The sequence below is a fragment of the Bombus bifarius genome, unplaced genomic scaffold (assembly GCF_011952205.1).
Source record: "Bombus bifarius isolate JDL3187 unplaced genomic scaffold, Bbif_JDL3187 scf7180000008232, whole genome shotgun sequence".
Taxonomy (NCBI): Eukaryota; Metazoa; Arthropoda; class Insecta; order Hymenoptera; family Apidae; genus Bombus; species Bombus bifarius.
Window position 1 is genome coordinate 671,411 of NW_022884527.1, and position 21,421 is coordinate 692,831.

Below are 21,421 nucleotides of genomic sequence, written 5' to 3' on the forward strand. Positions count from 1 at the left end.
CGCTTAAAATATTGATTATCATCCCAAAACTAAAGTGAAAGATCTAGATACTTCTTTTAGAGGATAACATAACGAAATTGAGGAAAATATTGTTAATAAAGTATAAAGATATTTCAAACATCTTTATTATTATAACGTTAATTGTTGTTTAAATGGTAACAATGGGAACGGTAACAGTTGCAACAATTTCGTAAAAGCTTGGATTTATTTCGTATCCGATTTATAAAAAAATACATGTTGATACAGGGTGTGTGAGTGAATGAGTATGTAGTACTCATCAGTTAAAGTGACTGTTTCTCATTTACATCTTTAAGAATAAAGTTTGTGATTGTAACAAATGTTTATTAAATTCTATGATTATGAATGGGATTCTCGTGACACGGCAGATTTATCGTTTCTTCCTAACTGTTCGGCGCTTATATCGGTCTCATTCACCTCGTTACATGCGTATTATTCTGCGTCTTTCGTTTCATATCTATCATTTCAAATAAAATTATCAATACTCTGCTATCGTTGTGCTTGCGATAACTTTCCTTTCATAAGCTTTTTTTATCGTTCAATAGAATTGATATTGTACATCGACTCGTGAAAATTTGACTCTTCCGTGTTTCATTCACACTTCAACTCGTACTATTTTAACTCGTATATTGTCCTTAACTTCTTTCTGGCTGGCTGCTTTTGGATGGACACTGTATTACTGTATACTGTATACGATTAAAACTTATCAATGCAATAAATAACTTCTTAACTTATATCTTACATTTACACGTTACCGTTTTTAGGCAGAAATTAAATTCGATGTATAAAATACATACTTCGACCAAGATTTCAACGAGTAAGGCTTAAATACTTCTAAATAAGATCTATCATTGTAACATTTCATGTAATATGTTCTTCGTGTTTCTGTAACTGTTCTGTAAGTTAATTATATGCTATTTCACAGAGCTTAAAGAGTACATTATCATTTATCGTTCTATCGCGTACCGCTTCAGTTTAAAAGACTCGCTAGAAAAAGGGAAAGATACTATGGCACCTGCTGTTTGTAAAACGAAAAATTATGTTACAGCAGTAAACGTTTCTCTTTTCTAGGAGCACAGGCAATATCTGTTTTTGGACGAAATCAATTACCGAAGTTTTACACACAGTAACTTTTCGTACAAAGTTGCAATAAAGAGTATACCAGCCATGTTAAAAATATAGAGATTATGTAGGGTGACATTATCTGGAATAGATTCCTTTCTTAATACGTAAACCCGAAACACGTTTAAACCATACGTCATGTTTGCTGTCGGTCTTCTTCTTGTTCGGATAATAATGGAATGTCGTTCAACTGATCCACGTTATTGCTCTCCGTTTCATCTTGTTCCGAAAGCAAAGGAACTACTTGCCGATTATTATTATCTGTTTCGGAAGGTCGTCTACTTTGTCCAGGCAAAAAAGACATTGGTATTGTGCCCGATGGTGTCGTTGGCGCTGATCGCGACATCCATCGTTTAGTCTTGTTCTTCGAACTTGAAGGTCCCAATGGCATATACATTTTTCCTCGCGTCCGTCTAGTTTTACATGTTCCAATGTCCCCTGGACTTAGAGGCCGTTGCGTAGAGCCGTTTGCATTTGACGTACATAAAACTTGTGGCCGATTCTGGTAACAAGACAAAACAGTGCTATGCCCACTGGGTAGTTGGGGTAGCTGTTGAATCTTGTCTAACAATTCACGTAACTGAAAGATAGCATTAAGTGTTGAAAGCAATATTTCAAATATAATTATTTTTAAAATTATGTGTGTGTGTGTGTGTGTGTGACTCAGATGTAATAAATACCTCTATCGTTGGACTAGTAGCCCGCGGTGGTGAACACGGAGATTGAGCAGCTAGACTCGATATGTCAGAGGTAGTCCTATGATTAGCCAATGATACAACCGATCCAACATCAATATTATCCATTCTCGCACATTCTACTGCGGACAACTCGTCAACACTATTATTACAAGAATATGGTGGTGGAATTATTGTATTTGCTTCATTCACCATATTACAGATAAAACTTGAACCTAACGAATCTAGCGTGCTTGCATGTGAGAGTGATCTGAAATAACGCATTACAAATCCCGAGGTTCCTTTGCCAGATCCTTCATCATATCCAATAACTAGAGGGTACAGATTTGGTTTGGCTGTAACCTAAAAATTGAGTATATTAATATAGAATCAGGAACAACACAAATATATCATAAATGTTACAAATATACCTCATTATATGGAGGTGGTAATGCTTGAACAAAGGAACCAGAGCGGCTGTAACGTGGTGGTGAATACCATGATACTGAAGATCCTCTGTCAGAAGAAGTAAAATCTTCTACTATTTCTGGAGACCAGGCACGATGATGACATGAATGGTGGCGCTTCCATAACCAGCAGCCACATGCTGCTGCTATAGCCAATCCAACAAGCACCGCTGCCCTAATAGCACAATGTTTGGAACAGGTATGATTTTTTAGGAAAGATTAATAAAAGCAAGGAACAAGACACTGACCATAAATACCAATATGTCCAAATCAAGAAATTAAACATGTCTGATGCAGAGTGCAGCTGAAATACAGCGTAACAACAGCCACCGGAACAGCAGTATTTTGGAGGAGAGCAGCTAAAAATTACAAACTAATTGTGACATGTTTATTTTACAGATTATGTAAAGTAAGTTAAAACATAGAAAATACAAAGACTTACACGTGCCCCCCATTGCACAGCCTAGAAGACACCTAAATATGAATGAAAAAAAGATAATTGTTATTTAATAAAAAAAAATGTTAAATTGAATTTAGATTTGAAGAACATTTATTACATCTAAATGTTACACATGCGAATGTTTCTAAATATTTTGTGTAATGTTCTCTATAAATGAGGAATCAGTTAATAAATAAAGAAAACTAAATATTTCGACAAAATTTCGAATTGTTAATGAAAAGTGTCACGATACTTGCTATACCAAAATTCCATCAATACTCTCGTACCCGTCAGAGATCATCCGACTACAAAGAATTATATCCGCCGCGAGGAAGTATACGATGCAACAATTAGTCGTACACTGTGTCGGTTCGATGGAGAAAAATATAACATTTTAAGTTGTCATAAAAAAAAGCGAATGTAGGAAAGACTTACGCATGAATGAGAAACACAACGAACAAGAGTTCATTGTATAGGCCCTAGGCACGGACGAGCCGTGCGTAAAACCGATGTATTGATCGACCTCAGGTCAAGCAGAATAGAACAAGGAGACACTGGTACACAAGATATGCGCTAACATTCTACAGAGCTATAGCATGCTGCAGCGGTTTACGAGAGCTGCATCATTAAAACGGTTCTTCATCGTCGTTCTTACTTGATCGACGAATAGCGTCAGGAGTGCTGTCATCACGGGCACAACGAACACGCGGCCTACAGCTTGCACCATAATTCTAACACGAAATGCATGCCACCGCGCCACCTTATATATGTAGTTCGATTTCCTTTATGATATATCTACTAATAGCTGCAGAACAACCTGTCTTCCTTCCTGTTCTAATTTAAATTTCCGAGTCTTGAGTTTTATGATTTTTGCCCCTCAATATTTTCCCAAGCGTGTATTTTTTGTTGGAAAAAACTTAATATTCCCTACGTTTTTAATTTACGAATATTGTAATAGCAATAAGTCTCAATGATTCATAAATAGCACGATAATAATAAATAGAAGAAAATCATGTAAATTTATCTCAAAATGCAAGCTGTGTAAAAATGCGTTTCTGTTATGGATTATGGTTATCGGTAATCAAAAAAATTTTAATCACTTTAATCATTTATAATGGTTATCAGAACACTTAAAAATTTATATTTTCTAATCATTTAATTTCTTGATAAATTTCTTTAGAATTACTGTCTTCCGTTTAAACAAAAATTACCTTTTCGTCAATGACTTTGTTTATAACAAGTTTAGGAGTAACTGTTATTTTTGATTCCTGCATCCCGCGAAAGGGTTGCCACCCCCTTATCATTTTCATGTCACATGCGACATTATCGATTCACTACACACGAATCCGTCGGTGCCCGATTATATACCTCCAATCGGTAACTCGTTATCTCGATGATCTTTAAACATTTCGATAATTTGGAAATTAATTAAAATTTCCGACATTTGAACACGTTTGTATATAAATTTGAATCTAAGTTTCACAACTTAGTAATTTTCACAAGAAAAAAATGGCTAAAGTGATAGTTGTCGAAAAAATATTAATTAAAATCTTCGACAGAAAAGTCGTTCGATAATTTGACACGGAAAATTTTTAAAATACAAATACATATGTGTATCGATAAATTATTCTTCGATTTGTTACGTGTAAAAAATTCTGTAAAGCTGATTGGTTATCGAAACGAATGGCTGAGTGGTGATTGGTTACTATGGCTTGTATACCTGACAACCATAGGACTAGCAGGCTGGCATATCGCATCGCGCGTCATTCACAGTGCGCGCGGCATTTGGTGCGTAAGCGTCGATGCGTGGTAAGTGCGCGCTGAGTACGGCTACACGTTGTCGGAGTGGAGAACGCGCGTGGGATCAACATGTGACGCTTTATGGATGTGAACAGTAACGATGATCGACGAGTTACCGATCGATTAGCCCAGTGGATTCGAAACTTCGTCAAAGTATTTAGATTATGCTGCCTTGTCTTTATCCTCTCCACTGAGAGATCACTTTCGGGGAATATGAGATTACCGTGACAAACCAAAGGTGAATACAAACAGTTTTATATAGCGATAGATTGAATTCTATGACAGTGGCATTCGTTAAAAAGCGTTTTTACTTACCGAAAATGTTTATGTCACTTGTTTCAACGATGCAAAGTAAATACGTAACGTCGAAACGTTCAATAATTGTATTTGTTCATTCTCTCGTTTCATTCATTCGACAAAGTGTGCGTTGCCAATTCATGTTTTGCTCAGTACATTAATCTCGTCGTGCTTCCGGGAAATAACACGACTGTGCAGTTCCTACTATTGGAAAGAATTGTTAAACAGAGGAAAGTTGCTTATGCTACCTTGACGATAGATTTACATTTCCTCGTTTCCAAACATCGCTGAATCATTCAGAAATGTTTATACTTTATTCGATATGTTTTCCCGGCGAACGATTATTCTCTCCGTTTGTGCATGCGGCTGTTCACAAACTAGCACGGCTTATGCATATTGTATGCGCATTCGCGTATAGTATCACTAGCAGCAGGAGGATTTAGTTCGTCCCGAGTGCTTTAAACACACGTACAATCGAGTTTCCCGCGTTTCTTTGTTTCCTTATTTCATGTCCCTTGAAGACGACTCGGGTCCGATTTTACTACCTCTAACAATCCAGAAATCGGTTGCAAAGGACAAGACCTAACCTTCAAAAAAATGGTATATTTTCTTGTTGACAAAAACGAGTGGTCGATCGTTTAGTTAAATCGTAACATGGAACATGGATATAGGACGGTATCTCGGTCTCACGATCTCCGTTCGTTGAATTGGCTGGTCGACCGTTTCGCTAGCCGAGTCGTGAACGCAAAAATTCGATCTAAGCGTAAATTGCGTCACGCTTCATTCTGCACAAAGCTAACCGCGATGTAACGTCGAATCGATCGTTACAGTACGATAAGGGATTACAGTTAGCTTTTGTCGTAGTCGAGGACTTGACAGCGATCGCGCAGTAGTTGGTGATCGTCTTCTCGAACAAAGAAGTTCGTTCATTGTTGGGAACGGCGTACACTCGAGCGTTTCGAGTACATCGGAGGAGCACCGTGCACTCGTACCCTGAACGCCTCGTTAACATTCCACGTTAATCCGCCTTTGAAAATTCACACGAGTCAACTGGAATTAAAAAGTCGCAGAGTATTTGGAGCATCGAACAATTACGTTTCGAAAGATTCTCCGAAGCGTTAAGTTCTCGCGGTCCACGACATTCACGAACTTTCGTTGCAGTTAGTCCGCGTTGATTTTGTCAGTCACCATCGTCAAGTTGGTATAGTACAGTATTTCGCTACTTCAATATTTTAGCAGCAAACAACATACAATATACATATACAATATATATACATATACATATATAATATACATATACAATATATATACATATACATATATAATATACATATACAATATATAGAGAGTACAGTACATATACAGTATATATACATATACAATAACATTTGTACGTACATGGCTGGATATACAGTCTGGGATAAAAATGTAAGTGGACAGGTAGTGAAAATAAGTATCAACGAAGTTTCGTTACACACGCCTTGTTTATATAAAAATATAAATAATAATTACAGTTACTTACTAAATAGCCTATGTAGTATAAGGATTTACGTAATAATACTAGTACTAGTTTGGATTAAACTTCGTTGATACGTACTTCCACTGTGAACACCTGTCCTACTAATTTTTGTCTCCGACTGTATATACGCATTATATGTTACACCATATTCCACTATTACATATGAAGCGCAATGTCGACTCGACATAGGGCCGGATAGGATTAGGAAAGTATGGCGAATAGAAAGACGATATGGAAGATAAAAGCGAAAACAACGCCGCGTATTCCGTTTCCGCTGGGAGTCAGCCGAACCACCACGAACTTTTCCTGGATTTGGCTCACCGACGCCAACCTATTTATACCGCGTCAGTTGTAACTGCTTGCGATATACCCGCCTAACTCGGTTGAAAGTTCATCTAGCCACATCGAATATCTAGCGATATTGAATCGAAAGACCACGCGAGTCTCGTTGTTTCACTTTGCGTTTGACGGACCAGCGGCATCGCTGAAGGAGGAGTGGCTTGCAGGATGACACGATTAGGATTCGATAGGTTTAAATGAAGAAAAATTGGGCGAACGGAACGGGTGCAGGCATAGTCGGTGTACGAGTCAGCGTTGCGTGGGTGCCAAGCCGCGTACGCGTACGCGCCAGGTGTAAATAAAAGCGAACGCGTAACCCTCGCCTCGGTTAGCGAAGCGCGGCCGAGCGGAACGTTTTCTTTCGTCCCATTGTCAGCTGGTCGTCTCTTTTTTCTTCTTTCCCTTCTCTCCTCTTCTTTTTTTCTTCTTTTCTTTTACCCTGGTACTATGCACGCCCGACATTCTCGAACCCATTGGCCATTACCCTAAGAATCCTACTCGTCAACTCTAATGTTGACGCATGCTCCTCGACAACCGAGGAAAACTCGTGGATCTCACTTTCTATTCTCTTGGTGAATTCCTTTGTCCGAGCAATGCATACGCAAATCCCATGCGTGGCTTTAAACAAGAGAAGCGTCTCCGGCGCTAAATCGGTCTATTCGCATCTTCGCGATTAGCGTCGCCGAAATAGATTACGCACCTTGTAGTTATCGCGCATCGCGTGATAAGAGATCATATGGTTCGCAAAGAAGTACCGCCGAACGAATTATCTTGCGATCACCGAGTATGAGGTAAGGTCGGGAAGCAGTGCTGTCTCTGTGCGGCCAATTCAGCTCTGGTCGCTCGTACTCGGTGTATTTATATCTTTGGCTGCGATCAAAAGAGCTTCCTGCTGGTGTCACGGCGAATCGGGTAACCTCGTGAAACGCTTCGAACATGGAAGAATCTGGAGTCTATCGAAATTTAGTTGCATCAGTTCGCAATCGTTATTTTTCAGAAACGTTCTTCTTGCGCCATTTGCCGTGGAAAGCGCCTAGTTTATAGTTTACGGATAAAGGCGGATCGAAAGGTTGAAATCGTAGCGTCGTTAGAAACTCACGTCTGGAAGCGCTTGCTAATTGGCGTGATAATCTTGGCACATTCTCCAGTCTTCGTGCAAGAACGAAGATATCAGGCCATTCCGTCACGAAACCTATCCTTCCTCCATCTCGACCTCGTCCTCGTAGTTGTCGTAATCGTTATTAACGCAATGATAATTCCAACTTGCTCGTTACGCCTTCGAATCGCACCGTTTCATAGTCGAATTCAATTTCATTTGTTCGATAACCGATGGTAAACGTGGAATTGGCAATGTAGTCGGTCGCTGTCGACTCAAACGAGTTTCCTACGGGACGGTGCAAGGTTCGGCCATTCGAACGAATCGAGACTCGGGTACCGCGTTTCTACGTTCTGCGAAGATTTCTTCGGGATGGTCGGAAATGGGGGTAGGGTCAGCTATGAATTTGATGATTTATTCGCGTTGCTCGTGGCAAAGGGAGTCGAGGAAGAAAAAATACGATACCCATGACTGTGTTGGTGTATACAGAGATCCAGAGTTGGCTATTATAGCCGACTGGATAAATTACGACTGTGTGCATGCCAGTGACGTGCAGTCATCGGCCAACTCTCACCGCCAATATCCTCTAGCTTTCGACCCTATACTTACCGGATAATTGACGCGTTGTACAGCACTTATTAGGGGTGTAATAAGCCGAGCCTCCAACTGTTCGCATGCTCGTTGGTTTTAAACGGAATCTTAATTCGACGAGAGAATAAAATAACTTTGACATGGCTGCCGACTCAACGAGATAAAAATAATCGTTAATAATAATAAACTGGTATCGACTTCCTCTCCTTCGAACGGACTTGCTCTTAATTTTCCTTCGAAACGTAACGTATTATATAATTCCTTTGTACCACGGCACATTGCCGACCATTCATTTCCTAGTTGAAAAGCAATTAATTTAGCGGCGAACGATATAGCCTGTGGCTTCCAGTAGGATATGGTCGAATCGAGGGCAAGCATAATACCAGCGTATAAAGCCAATAAATATAACAGAAACGAGAAAAAAGTTGGAGATGCCGGGGATCGAACCCGGGCCTTTCACATGCAAAGCGAACGCTCTACCACTGAGCTACATCCCCTATCGAGAGGGGTTGCGAGATGGTCGTGAGAAGGGGTATGATACAGACTATACGAAGTTGGGAGTCATAGTACTCGCTTCCCGTACAAAATCATGTACGGTTTCATGACGCAATGATTTAATTAACGGCGCGTCTGGTTTCGCGATGCCTGGCTGTCAAACCGATAATTTAGATTTAGACGAAGGCTGCGGACCACCGCGTAAATCAGTTTCAACCACGTTCCAACCATTAATAACTTGATTGCGATTTAAACGCAAACCGTTCGAGCCGCATCGTTGCGAACCACAAATCTTGCAATTACGAAGCCACGTTGCGAATAATTTTGAAATTTCCTCGGAGAGAAGGGGGCGACATATGACAGGATGGGGAAACGCGCAGACGCGAACTGAATGAAATGCGCGCGAAAGAATTTCGGTTCATTAAGAACGTCCCAGTTTCCGTGGACAGGATATCGCAACTGTCCACGTAATCGATGCGTCGAATGCGTTGTTATCGAACGCATTAACATATCGGGTCGCTGGTTTTTCTGTGTTCGTTAGTCGTTGCGTATTTTCACGTGTTTCACCGTTTCCCACGCAGTTCAGCTACGATGATTCACCAAAGAGGCGTTTGTTCTTTCGTTTTTCTCCCTTCTAGCTTCTCCTTTCTCGCTACGGTGGTTACGATGGTTGCATGACAAACGGAAAAACATAGCGGTTGCCTCCGCGGAGGGATGCTTCGTACTTCGCGGAGGAGCTTTGGTATCCAACGGTGGTTCGTCCAATCGACGTCTACGAGTTGGCAAAGCAAATACGAAGACAGGCAGGATAACAAGCGAGCAACGAAACGTATAATAATTAATAGTCGTGATCCGGTGCCGCAGAAACGGGCTTATCTATGTCGTAATTCCTTCTTGAAAAATCTGAGCGAATCGTGGCTGTACGATGTCTGCTCGTTCTCGCATAATGCGGCATTGATGCTTCCTCGTTATCACGTTGCACGAGAATGGAACAGCAACGAGTAACGCCGAGTATCGTTGCCAAGGAATCTGCCGCGATGATTCCAAGGAGTGTGTCCCATTGGTTGGCAGTGCCTTCTTCCATTCTTTCGAACGCGATCCTCGGATCATCGGTTCCAACATCGTCCGTCCTCCTTGATTTTCCTCTTTCTTTCTCTTTTTTCGTGTTCCTCACCGTGACGACTTCGTTCGCAATTACCCTTGGTACGACACGGAGCGTTTAACATTCTGCCCTACCAGGTTTCTTTATCTTCGTTCGCGAAAGGCACGCTGTCCGTTCCACTTTCCATCCGTTAGCGGCTATTCGTCGGTTACGTGTAAAATATCCTTAACATCCGCTCCTCGTAGAAAGAATTCGAAACGAATGCGGGAAAATACGCGGCAGGTCGCGGTTCGTCATAGCGATCCTTTTCTTGAAGAATTCAAGTTTGGATTGCGTGGAAATGCTAATAGCACAAAACAGGTCACGATTATATCGATAGCCGTTGGCGCTTTTGATCGCGAAACAGCTCGCTGGCATAACGGCCGATTCAACGCGATGCATTCGTTCGAAATATCCTCGATCATCGGTCGGAATCGACAATGTAACCTGCGACGTTGATCGGTGCGTAACGTTCGCCCACGGTGCACAGCTCGTGCATCGACATATGGCACCGCACGTGCGACCAAACAACCGGTCTTCTCGGTCGAACAATTTCCGAGCTGCTGCTCGATTCCATTATTTCTTCCGACGCGGTGAATCGTCCAACGATCGTTCTTTTCGTTCCAAGACCATAGTACACGCAACTTTTCCAATGCGAACTTTTGCGAAATTCCCGTATTACTTTACATCCTCGATTTTCAAGCGGCGTATCGTGCCGCCAAAATTTTTGAAACATGCAATACCCGATTATGTACTTAGGGGCACTGATCCCTTTTCTTTAGATTGTCAAGTAAAAGCAACGATAGTCATTCGGTGTGAATGTCGTATCCCGAACCAAATATGTATAATATATTTTTTAGTGCTTCGTAGAATTTTAGTAATTAGATTATGTGCGTTATGAGATGAAAAAGGTTGCAGATAGCTGCACTGCTTCGACGACGCGGAAAGGACCCTCGACGCCGTATTTACGAGCAAATGATCGCACGCGTCTTCGCAACGTGACTAATTGTGGCTACCCTGCAGAACGACACACGTGCAGTCTCGTGCGCTTTCATTGCCGATTGTCTGCGCGCGAACCTAACTGTCGAAATCGGATCTCGATTAATCATCGACCGAACCAATTACGGCACACGCTGAAGTGGAACGAATTCATCGAGGAACCGGCATCTTTTACTGGTTTTCGAGACCTCCGCTTACTAACGCGAAGACGATTCCTTTATTTCGAATTTTCTTTTCCTTTTCTTTCCGTGTGTAAAGAGAGCGGAAAATGTCTCGCGTATTTGGTAGAATCGGTATCGTTGATCGCCGGAAGGAACCGAAGCGCAAAGGGGTTTGGCGCCAGCTGTGCCTCAACCCTTTGCGGATCCGTACGTTCGTTAATTGGTTAACCTCTAATTGAGCGCACGATGAACAGAACGGTGCAACGTAAGAAGAGAGGGCAGCCTTAGAAGCGTAGATGAGAACTAATTAGCTACCGGTCGGCTCGACTGACCGATTGACGCCTTTGCTCCTTCCTGCCTTTCACTTCTTTTGTTCCTCTTCATCGGGCAAAAACGGTTAAACATTCCACCCCTTCGTTGACCTTAGTCGTATCGTTTAAACAGAAATCGATACGTCGATCTTAAATGGCATCGCCGTGTATTATTTACTCATTCGTTCATTTATTTACGGGATAAATTGTTTAATACAAAAATATATAACGTATGGGAAAGGTATACGTATATATATCCAAAAAAAAGGAGAGGAAAAGACACGGTATATATAGAAATTTAAGCACGAGCTAAGAATAAATGATTATGGTATACGCCCTAAGGTGTATCGAACCATCATATTTGGCAGCAAGTCCTGAAAATTATCTGCAGGTAGAAAAACCTCCTCTCCTTGTGCAGCGAGAATCGTACGTCGGATGTAGGAAATCTAATAAAAAGTAACTCGTCAAAGGTCATTTCGAAGACCGCGCGAAAGAAGAAAGGTAACGGTTCGTCCTTCTTGTCGTAGGATTTTTTTCTCGCGTTTGTGAACGCGGTTCCGCGTGATAGGAACTCGAGTCATCCTCGCGTTCGCTGAACATCGGAGATTCTTTTCGAGCCATTCGATGACTCGAAGGAAAACGCGTTTTCCTTTTGTTAACGCGTAACCGGCTGTACGCGATCCTGTTAGGCAAGCAATGCGTCACCATGGACACACCGTTGACTCACGATCTGAGCCGATAGATACACGGAATTAGCCCTGGATTCCGGCGTTTGATTCCGTTCTTAATAAGAAAACCGGAGATTAACTGCGTCGATTCGCAGGCGTCGTAACTACAACCGAACTGTCGATCGGTCGATCTTCCTTGGGAGTCTGGGCTTGTCGCTTCCTGATTTTATTGCCTCCCGCTACATTCGTCACACCGATTCGAACATTTCCTTTCACTCGCGATACCATCGCCAGATTCTTTATAGGTTGCGCTTCATGGGAAGTTGCCGCGTGGAGAAGAATGCGTCGAAATTGGTCCGGTAAAAGCAGGGCAATGAAAGGCATCATCGAGTCGAGCGGAGTCGGGTCGAGATGAGAACGATACGGTATGCGTTCGCGGATGGAACGATCGTAGAAGATCCACCGAAGATCCACGAGGTCGATGACGTCAGGAGCTTGACGGGATCAATCGGAGAGTCAAGTCGCGATAATTGCGACAATCGTCGGGATGCTCCCCAACGAGACGCTTAATTCCGCTCCCTCGTTCGTCGCAACTCTCTTTCTCCGCGTGACGCTTTCGCCGTTCAATTTACGGCCCCTCGCGCTATTTACTTAACTTCGAAGATTGCCGATCGTTAATTGTCGCTCCAAACGTACTGCCTACAATTTCCCCCGACGACCGAACGTCTGCGTTTCGTAACTTGTCCGAAGGAAAAATCTATCCATCGATACACGATTTCGAGGAAATGAATCATGGATTATTTTCAAGATGGAGAAAACAGCGTTTGAAACTGGAAAACGGTGCGAAGCAACGAAGGGACGGTCGATCGTCGCGACGAAATATATACGGCTATAGCGAAAAGAAAGTTTACACTAGATACTTTTCATTGGTATTAGTAAAAATCGCCTGTTTACACATATTCCAATATCGTGTTTATTCGTTGCCCTTGTAAAATAGAATTCAGTGTTCTAAAATTATATGCTTTAATGACAATTGGTCGCGATACCGACGCAGTTCAACGATCGTAAGGAGGTTTCCCTATCCACATTCGATAAACGAAAAATTCGATGGACAAGTCGTGGTCAGCTGGTTTCCCCAAGCGAGCTATCCGGTGGAAAAAATGGAGCAGCGCGCGACGCGGTGCTCATCGAGGACACGATAATTGGCGAACGCAGGGTCAACACGACCCACGAAACATTTCATTAACTCTGGACACGGCGTCCTTTCGTAGAGAGTACGAACTGTCACGAATCGATCAACCTACTCGTCGAAACCAAACGAGTAAATCAGTTAATATTATTCATGATAGGACGACGCGCGTGATCGAACTTGGAGATCGAAAGTCCATCGTATATCGACTCGCTGATATCGTCCAAAGCTGCACCCTCGCTGAAGCAACAATGAGGAACTTTCCGTTACCTCTATGTTTGTTGAAACTGTTGCTGGTTGTGCAACGTTTCGCGTTCCATGTTCCTTCATGTATCTGTTGCCAGTAAAAAAGTTGTTGCTTGTTACCTGTTTCCGTCCGGAGCGGCAAAGATGAAACGAAAATAAAAAAGCACGCAGCAACAGATTACGACAGAAATGAACGTCCCTGAAAATCGAAACAAAACCCAAATATTCCTCTGATTGCGTTGCTTCGGTGTGGACAAAACGTTTCCACAAGTTGATATTTATTGGGCATTACATATTTCGAATATGCAGCAACAATAGGCAACAAAAAGTTCTTCGTTGTTGCTTCAATGAAGACGCAGGTTAACAGTATTTGTCTTTTTTTCCCTATGCAGATGGAGAACCAAGGTTTCGAGGAGGAGCACCAGCAGCCAAAAAGCGAAGAAACGCCGATATCTTCGCGAGAGTTTCGCCATGATTCGCATACGTTCTCGTTCGATACGATTGGCAACGAGCTATCGCCCGATGACCCGGTGTCGAACGCGGATGGCCACGTGTACGAGGACATTCTGCCCGGTGTAGAGGATCCCTCGAAGCATTCCGGAGTTATGATCGGCCAAGATCAAGCTCTTCGGCGACCTTTGAACGCCATCGAATACGTTTGCAAAAGCGCTACGACGAGATCATTGGATAGAGAAGAGATCGCTGGAACGTTCCGTCGTAATTTAACGTTACCGTTTCGACGTGGCACCGGGTTGGATTCTTCCCTCGGTAGTTGCTCCATTCGTGGGACGAGTGGAAAGAGAATCGACGGTCGCCGTGAGGATACGGAAGTTGCGACGAGGAATGCCGATATCGTCGCCTTCACCGACGACGCTTTCTCGTCTCGAGCGCAGTCTATCACGCTCCAATCCGAATGCAGACCCAGTAAAAAGCGCAGGAAGAAGGATTGCAAGCATTGTCGAAACAAAGCTGCCGCGTCTAGCAATGACCAACACCACCAAGTCGCTGACAAAGAGAGCGAAACGATTCTGAGAAAAGACAGAAACAACGAGCAACAGCAGCGTCTGCAAATATCGGGTTCGAAAGATTCGCAAACTATCCTCGATCCACGCAATTTCACCATGCTACCTGTGTGCTGCCCGAACAGGAAGCCGGACGAGTTCGCGATGCCGGCTACCAATTCACCCTCGGTATTCACGATTTCTGAGAAAGTCGGCGGATCCCCAGCGAGCACGGTGAAGCTGATCAGAAACGAGCGAAGCGGTTGCGCGAATCTCGTCGATTTGGCGGAGATCAACGAGGACAACGCTTTGATCGGCTTGGCAAAGAACCGGCCGGGTATGAGAGTGAACTCCATATATTCGCAGGATCGTTGGTACACCAAGGGGGCGTCGATGCTTTTCACTGACACCAAGGAACACGGTTCGTTTCAGGTGAGTGTCGTTCGAAACCATTTGAGTCGTTCATTAATTGAGCCAAATTAATTAACTCCACGGAATAAGAAGTGGAGAAAATTACAGTGGCTACAATAAATATTTGCACAATATTGTATTAATTATAACATTTATGTGCTACTTAATTAGATCCAAATGTATCAAATTTCGTATCATTTATTAACTTTACTACTACTACTACTACAAGAATTTAATACGACGAGTACCTAATAAAATGACGTTCCAGCGGAAAATTAGGGAGATATTTTTTGTAGGCACTGCACATAAGATAAGTTTTGGTAGTAAAATTTAAAATATTTAAGAAAGGTGGAGTTATATATAACCACTTCGGTCTACAAACCACTCACTTGCCAACGCCTTGGATATTAATCTTTGGAAATCTACATACTCGCGCCCCCAGATTATGGGAGTTTTAAACTTATTTCGATTAATGCGAGATATCGATTTCGTTTACGCGCGCGAATAAGTTGAGCACCATTGCCAGCAGTACGGGATTAGGTTGAGAACTATTGCCTCGATGCGTGGCTTGAAATTCGACTGGCCGCTAGATGGCGACGAGAAGTAGGAGTTTCTCGCTTGCGATCTCGATCGTTAGTTGGGATAAATCGGGACTTGAAGCAAAGGAAAGCATACTTACCTGGCGCAGAGGTTACCGTGATCAAGAAGGCGGTTCCTCCAGGGCGAGGCTTTTCCATTGCACTACGGTTAGGCTGACCCTTGCGAATACCCCTAATGTGGGTATCTCGGGCGTATAATTTTTGATAGTCGGGACTGCGTTCGCGCTGTCCCGGTCATATAACATTTGAGAAACTCAATAAATCCCTTTTTAAGAATTGCTTTTTAGAATACATTTTAGAATTCTCTTTTGAAAAAGATATCTAGTGTATAATTGTAGTAGTAGTCAAATAAACAATAAATTTTCCCTCTGAGAAGAACTTTTTCTCTGCTTTTTTACACGTTATGTAAAACGGTTTTCACGAATCACAGGTGACTTTGTTTAGCAACTCATATATCGCTGTATCATTTGGTAGAGATTTATATCTAGAAATGAGAGAAGTAGTACCAAGCAGACATAAGTTTCATAACCCAATATAAATATGTATTTATTAATTCTGCGTAACAAATGAGCGAAAACGATTCTCCTTCTCGACGATTCTTATTGTTAATGCTGTTTCTCAACTGTAAGATTAATTCGTTAGTTCATTAACGTTAAAAACAGAGATCGTAATTATGTAAATACACCTGTTACTTATATACTTATTGCACGTAAACCTTACCTCCATCCGGACATGTTTAGTACATGGATACCCGTGCACTATCTCATGTGTATTTCAATACGCGTGTATTAACGTATCTGTATTTTAATTCATGTGATTTTTAGTACATAGATATTTAAGAAATCTGAAAGATTTCGAGTACTTCAATATATTTACTGAAATAATATGGGGAAAAATCCCAAGGGTCAAAATACGGATACATTAATACACGTGCATTTAGATACGCCTGTATTTAAACAACATATACGAAACAATGCACGGGTACCCATGTACTGAAAGATACGCAGGTTGAGGTACGGGAAATAACGGGTCGAAAGGAAAGAAAAAGGGGAGAGAAGACTTTGCACACAACGAATTTCTATCTGTCGACGAGCGTCGATGATTGTTCACGGCTAAAATGCGAAGCGCATTTTGAATCTTTCGTTCGTTATTCCCTTCACATCATATCGGAGCCGTGAGTCATCCATGTGCGTAATTTGAAACCGAAACAGAATGAAAAATTGCGCGATTCACCATGGTCGAACGAAGCTCGGCTTTGATCGCACGATCGGTAAAGTCTTTTGACCATTTCATTTGTATTCTAAACAGAGAAGCCACGCCATTGATGAAGGAAGTATCCTTCGTTGTTTCACGATATATCTATATATAGTTTGCAATCTCATGATTCGCTTTCGTCATTTCTTTTCGCGTCCTTGCCCCGTGTTTCAAAGGAAAAAAACCGTAATCTCGGTGTGACGCGTACGATTGCAACGTTAAATTGAAAAAAACACGCAGCGATTAGCTATTGCTCGATGCATATGTAGCTATCGAAAGGATTGGCAGACGCGGATCGCGTCGTATAAATAACTGGGAAATTTGACCTGTCGATGATCGCTTCCTCGACGAGACGAGAGTTCATTTTGCTTTCGGAGCGTCTGGCGCTTGTCCGCCCTAAACGAACAAAACGGAACGGAAGTGGAAAACGTCTATCTATAGCCAGACGCGATGATCGTTGGCCGGCAGGCAGCGTGTCGCTGCGTGGTGTACAAGTGGCGAGTCTTCCGTAAGCGTACGGGCAAAGGAAATCGACGCGACACGACACCTTCTCTCTCATCGAACGTTGCGCTTCGAATCAACACGATATACGATCGAAGGATCGAGCATCGATCGCGGTGATTTTACCGGTGCTTGGAAAGAAAGCGGAATAAGGGTCGCGTTTAACGTAGACCAGTATCGAGGACGGTAATCAGTTGGACGCGGACCACTGCCTCGGAAGGCACGACATCCGCTTACGCTCCCTATTCTTAAACAGCCGACGTAATTCGCGACTCTTCGGTTTTGCCTCTATAAAAAAAAAAGATATAACACATAATATTGCAGATGTGATTTGGTAGCGTCACGGTTATATTTAACGCGTCGAAGGTTGGCAAGGTAGAAAATGATACCCGTTCGAGAAAAACTGCTTCGAGTTAACGCGCGCGAGTGACTGTTGATTTTGTTGCGAAAAAATTCACTATAATCGGTATCTAGATTTTCTGCCGCGCCTTCATTTGCTCTTGGGAAGCTCACATACTATTGGAAAATAGATAAGCTATTATCAAATGTATATCTAGCGAGGAGAACCGCGTGACCGGTTCGAAGAGAATGCAGTACCGATGGCTGAATTTGAGGTAAATCGCGAGCAACTTTATCTGGAAGACTTCGTAGCCAATGCACACGATCGATAAATATCGAACGATTCGATCTTACTTTTCCAGAGGGCCTACTCCCTCCCAGTGCGAACGCAAACCCCGTCTTCCCAAAATCGCATCAACCTGCGACGAAGTGTCAGAGGAGAACCACCCCCGCATCCGGCCAGACTTCGGAAGCACAGACACGGCTGGACTCTGCATCTGGCGCATCCTCTCGAGGCTTCCGGGTGTACCAGGCCCCTCGTTCTTCTGCTGATCGCGTTGCTGCTACTTTTAGGAATAGGTGCTGTTGCTCTGTACATCGCGTTTGGTGAGTGGTACGCGATACTTACATGATATCCGTCATGTTAAAAGATCGGATACAGACGAGCGTCTCTTTGATGCCGCGTTATATATCTTTCTTCGTTTCCCTAATTAAAAACAACAAAGACAGACATACGACGCAACAGAAAGCAAGGTGAAAATATCGCAATCGTCTGTACCCGGTTCAACGAAACATGAAACGTTGAAACGCACGAACGATCGCGTTTACAGTGAACCGACGGAGACAAGCGACTATCACTCGGCATCGAGATTTTATTTCACCGAGGAAATAGATCGTAGCGATCGGATGAATTCAGCCACTGAAATAAGCGCTCGCGAGACATTTAGCGAGCACGTTATTATGCTCGATTATTATAAACCAACGATCGAGCCGAGACGCTACAGCAGTAGATTATATACGTTTATATCTCGACTAAACGGATATTTTTAGTCGACAAGCGTCGATGTGAGATTCGCTCGTTCTTCGGCCGTGGTCGTTGACAATCCATTAAAAAGCTCTCGTTCGTTTTTGCTTCTTCCTTTTAATCGTCGTATCAGCCATAATCGTGGTAACGCAAAAACTGATTTTTAGCAGAACCCGAGAAGCTGCAAATCATCCAACAGTACCTAAAGTCGTCGACGAACGATTCATCGTCGGACAACGACGTGTTGGCCGCGGGAACGTTTCTACGTCGATCGAACAGCGAACAAGAACAGAACGACGCGTCGGCCGTGTCATCGACGACACCGATGCAGCCCTCGGCCACTAGCACCCTCGCTGCAAGTATTCTTTTAAATGGTGGCTCGTCATTTCCGGAGAGTCGCGCTCCGCTAACGTCGGAAGCGGAAACGGAAGCTACGAGCCCGTCCAGCCTCAACTCTACCAGATACTGCGACGACTGTCTGCCAGAGGAGGTTTGCGTTGCTCTCGTCGACGAGGAAGCACCGACTTGCAGAATCCCTCTCGATCCCAAAGATCCAACCGGATGTGCCGGCTTTTGTCTCATCAACAAACAAAAGTGTCATCGTCTTGATGTCGACGCGTTTAGGTAGGTAAATTGTTCTAACATCTATTTAATCGCGTTGTTCGTGCGCGTTTTTCTTTGCGTAGACCTACATACGTATTCTTTCAAAATTCGTCACGTCTCGATTTTAATAGGTGCGTCGAGATGGAGCATTACTGTCTGGATGACGAGTGGACCTGCCTAAACACGCTGTGCATCCCTCTCGAGAAGCACTGCGACGGGCATATGAATTGTTACGACCATTCTGACGAGCACAATTGCGGTACGTATACGCATATAGCATATAACATTAGCCCAGTTTTCCGCGACTTAGGACGTTCCTTCTGTTATCGGCTTTACCCGGGGCTTTGTCATAGTTTGCAAGGCTTCAGTTTATCCGTTTGTCGCGATATGGAATAATCTAGCGGCGGTAAAAAAGCGACGCGCGTTGCACGCTCGATAATTTTGAAGGAGCGTGAGCTGATCGAGTATAAGTATTTAGACGATGCGTTCTCGTTAGGCAAACGGCGCGTTGCGTATGAGAAGATCGCGAACGATAAAACGCCTGGTACGTTTCTTGTTACAGACTGCGATCTGGAGACGCATTTTCAGTGCGGTAACGAGACTTCCTGCCTTCCACTGGAAAAGAGATGCGACGGCAAGATAGATTGCTGGGACGCGGCCGACGAGATTAATTGCACCTTAGGTAAGATATGCGCAACTGCTCGTTGCGGTCACAAGGAGCGTACACCGCTGGTTCGCGAATTATCGACTCGTCGATATAATTACCAACGTATATACATATTCTTTTCCATGTGACTCGTCATGGATAATCCTAGGATAATTCCCCTTGAGATTTTCTTACAAAGATAGTTCGTTGCTGGTTGAATTATTCGCGCACTTTCGGCTAACATGATTCCCCTATTCCTCCCCTTTTCTGTTACTATCGTTTCCTTTTTTCTTTTTGGGTTAAGGTCATTTTCAACTTCTTTTTTTCTGTTCTTCTTCGTAGGTCTTAATCTCGGTGGGTGTGAGTACATACTCGTTTATTTGATACGCATTCGATTTCCGCATGCGATACACAATTACCGCTAAATGCACCGCATGCTCTTTCACGCACACGCATAAGCACTACGATCCCTTTCTCATGGTACATACCACATACACAGCCTGCTTTTCACTATGGCAGAGCTTTCGAACGACATAAATTGAAATGTCGCCGCGTTTAATCGCTATACCTTGATGCGCTTCTAAAAGAATGGAAAATCGCATACGACGCTTGCTTCATTAGCACCACGGTCGCGTAATACGTCCGCAACAACGTTTCTTTTGATGCCAGCGTGTCCATCGGAAAACGAGTTCACGTGCAGCAACGGCCAGTGCATATTGAGAGCTCGCTTCTGCGATAGCCTGCCAGACTGCCTCGATGGATCTGACGAACCTCACGGGTGCCAAGGACGGTGCAATAAGCACGAATTTACGTGCCAGTAAGTTGATGATAATGTATCTGTATTCCGTTCAATGTGTGGAGTCAGTAGAGGTAAAGAGAACATCTGTGTGCTAAGCACGCGTTGAATGCAACGGATTCCAAATGTTTACCATTCAGAAGTCTAGGATTTACGTGAATAATTGTTAGAGCCTCCTTTGATCTCTCGGGTATGACATGCGAAATGACTGTGCACCGAAAGGCCGAACGAAGCTCGATTTCAAAAATGGTTAAATACATAAGGAACAATGAATCGATATCTTTTTCTCTAGTATCTAAAGGTTTCGAATACAATCCCTACCCTTATTGCCTCGACTCATTAAACGGAGTATATAAATGCCTGACGTTATAATATTATATTATTGTCTGTGTCACGCAACAATGGAATTGGCTTTCACGCAGAAACAATAGATGCATTACGAAGGGAATGAAGTGCAACGGGATCGACGATTGCGGCGATGGGACCGACGAGAGGCACTGTAAGGATCGATTCTCTTAACTTTACGTTTGCGTCTGTTGACCTTCTCTCATCGCACTTACATGTCACGTTACAGTATTTTTATTACGAATTAATGTAATTAAATGTTGTACATAACTGTGCTGTATAGACATACAGTGGTACGGAATAAACAATTTATAAATAGAATACTTAATA

The 21,421-nt window shown here is 42.9% G+C and overlaps 2 protein-coding genes and 2 non-coding genes across 8 annotated transcripts; 2 read left to right on the plus strand and 2 right to left on the minus strand.

The window, feature by feature from the left end:
- Positions 1–107: 107 nt before the first annotated feature.
- On the minus strand, positions 108–3,515 carry LOC117211335. 5 transcript variants are annotated; one of them, XM_033455088.1, is made up of 7 exons: positions 3,156–3,448; positions 3,008–3,081; positions 2,724–2,755; positions 2,530–2,640; positions 2,246–2,456; positions 1,821–2,177; positions 108–1,720 (listed from the first exon to the last, which is right to left on the minus strand). In XM_033455088.1, the coding sequence occupies exons 4-7, from the start codon at positions 2,565–2,567 to the stop codon at positions 1,277–1,279; spliced, it is 1,050 nt and encodes a 349-aa protein (XP_033310979.1). In that variant the 5' UTR covers positions 2,568–2,640; positions 2,724–2,755; positions 3,008–3,081; positions 3,156–3,448; the 3' UTR covers positions 108–1,276. The 5 variants fall into 5 exon arrangements, with proteins under 5 accessions (XP_033310979.1, XP_033310980.1, XP_033310976.1 ...); XM_033455089.1 differs by having other exon boundaries at positions 2,978–3,081; XM_033455085.1 differs by lacking the exon at positions 3,008–3,081 and having other exon boundaries at positions 3,376–3,515.
- Positions 3,516–4,477: 962 nt separating this feature from the next.
- Positions 4,478–21,419, plus strand: LOC117211333. The gene is made up of 9 exons (XM_033455083.1): positions 4,478–4,758; positions 13,965–15,005; positions 18,040–18,283; positions 18,869–19,325; positions 19,436–19,563; positions 19,867–19,986; positions 20,293–20,304; positions 20,572–20,767; positions 21,169–21,419. The coding sequence occupies exons 2-9, from the start codon at positions 13,965–13,967 to the stop codon at positions 21,263–21,265; spliced, it is 2,295 nt and encodes a 764-aa protein (XP_033310974.1). The 5' UTR covers positions 4,478–4,758; the 3' UTR covers positions 21,266–21,419.
- Positions 8,789–8,859, minus strand: Trnaa-ugc. The gene has a single exon. It is a non-coding gene; the product is annotated as a tRNA-Ala (tRNA).
- LOC117211387 lies at positions 15,656–15,817 on the plus strand. The gene has a single exon (XR_004488251.1). It is a non-coding gene; the product is annotated as a U1 spliceosomal RNA (small nuclear RNA).
- Positions 21,420–21,421: the final 2 nt, after the last annotated feature.

Coding starts and splice junctions, on each gene's coding strand:
- LOC117211333 (XM_033455083.1), top strand. CDS start 13,965: ATGGAGAACCAAGGTTTCGAGGAGGAGCACCAGCAGCCAAAAAGCGAA. Junction 15,006..18,039: donor AGGAACACGGTTCGTTTCAG/GTGAGTGTCGTT, acceptor TTACTTTTCCAG/AGGGCCTACTCCCTCCCAGT. Junction 18,284..18,868: donor TGCTCTGTACATCGCGTTTG/GTGAGTGGTACG, acceptor ACTGATTTTTAG/CAGAACCCGAGAAGCTGCAA.
- LOC117211335 (XM_033455085.1), bottom strand. CDS start 3,447: ATGGTGCAAGCTGTAGGCCGCGTGTTCGTTGTGCCCGTGATGACAGCA. Junction 2,178..2,245: donor TACCACCTCCATATAATGAG/GTATATTTGTAA, acceptor CTCAATTTTTAG/GTTACAGCCAAACCAAATCT. Junction 1,721..1,820: donor CTACTAGTCCAACGATAGAG/GTATTTATTACA, acceptor GCTATCTTTCAG/TTACGTGAATTGTTAGACAA.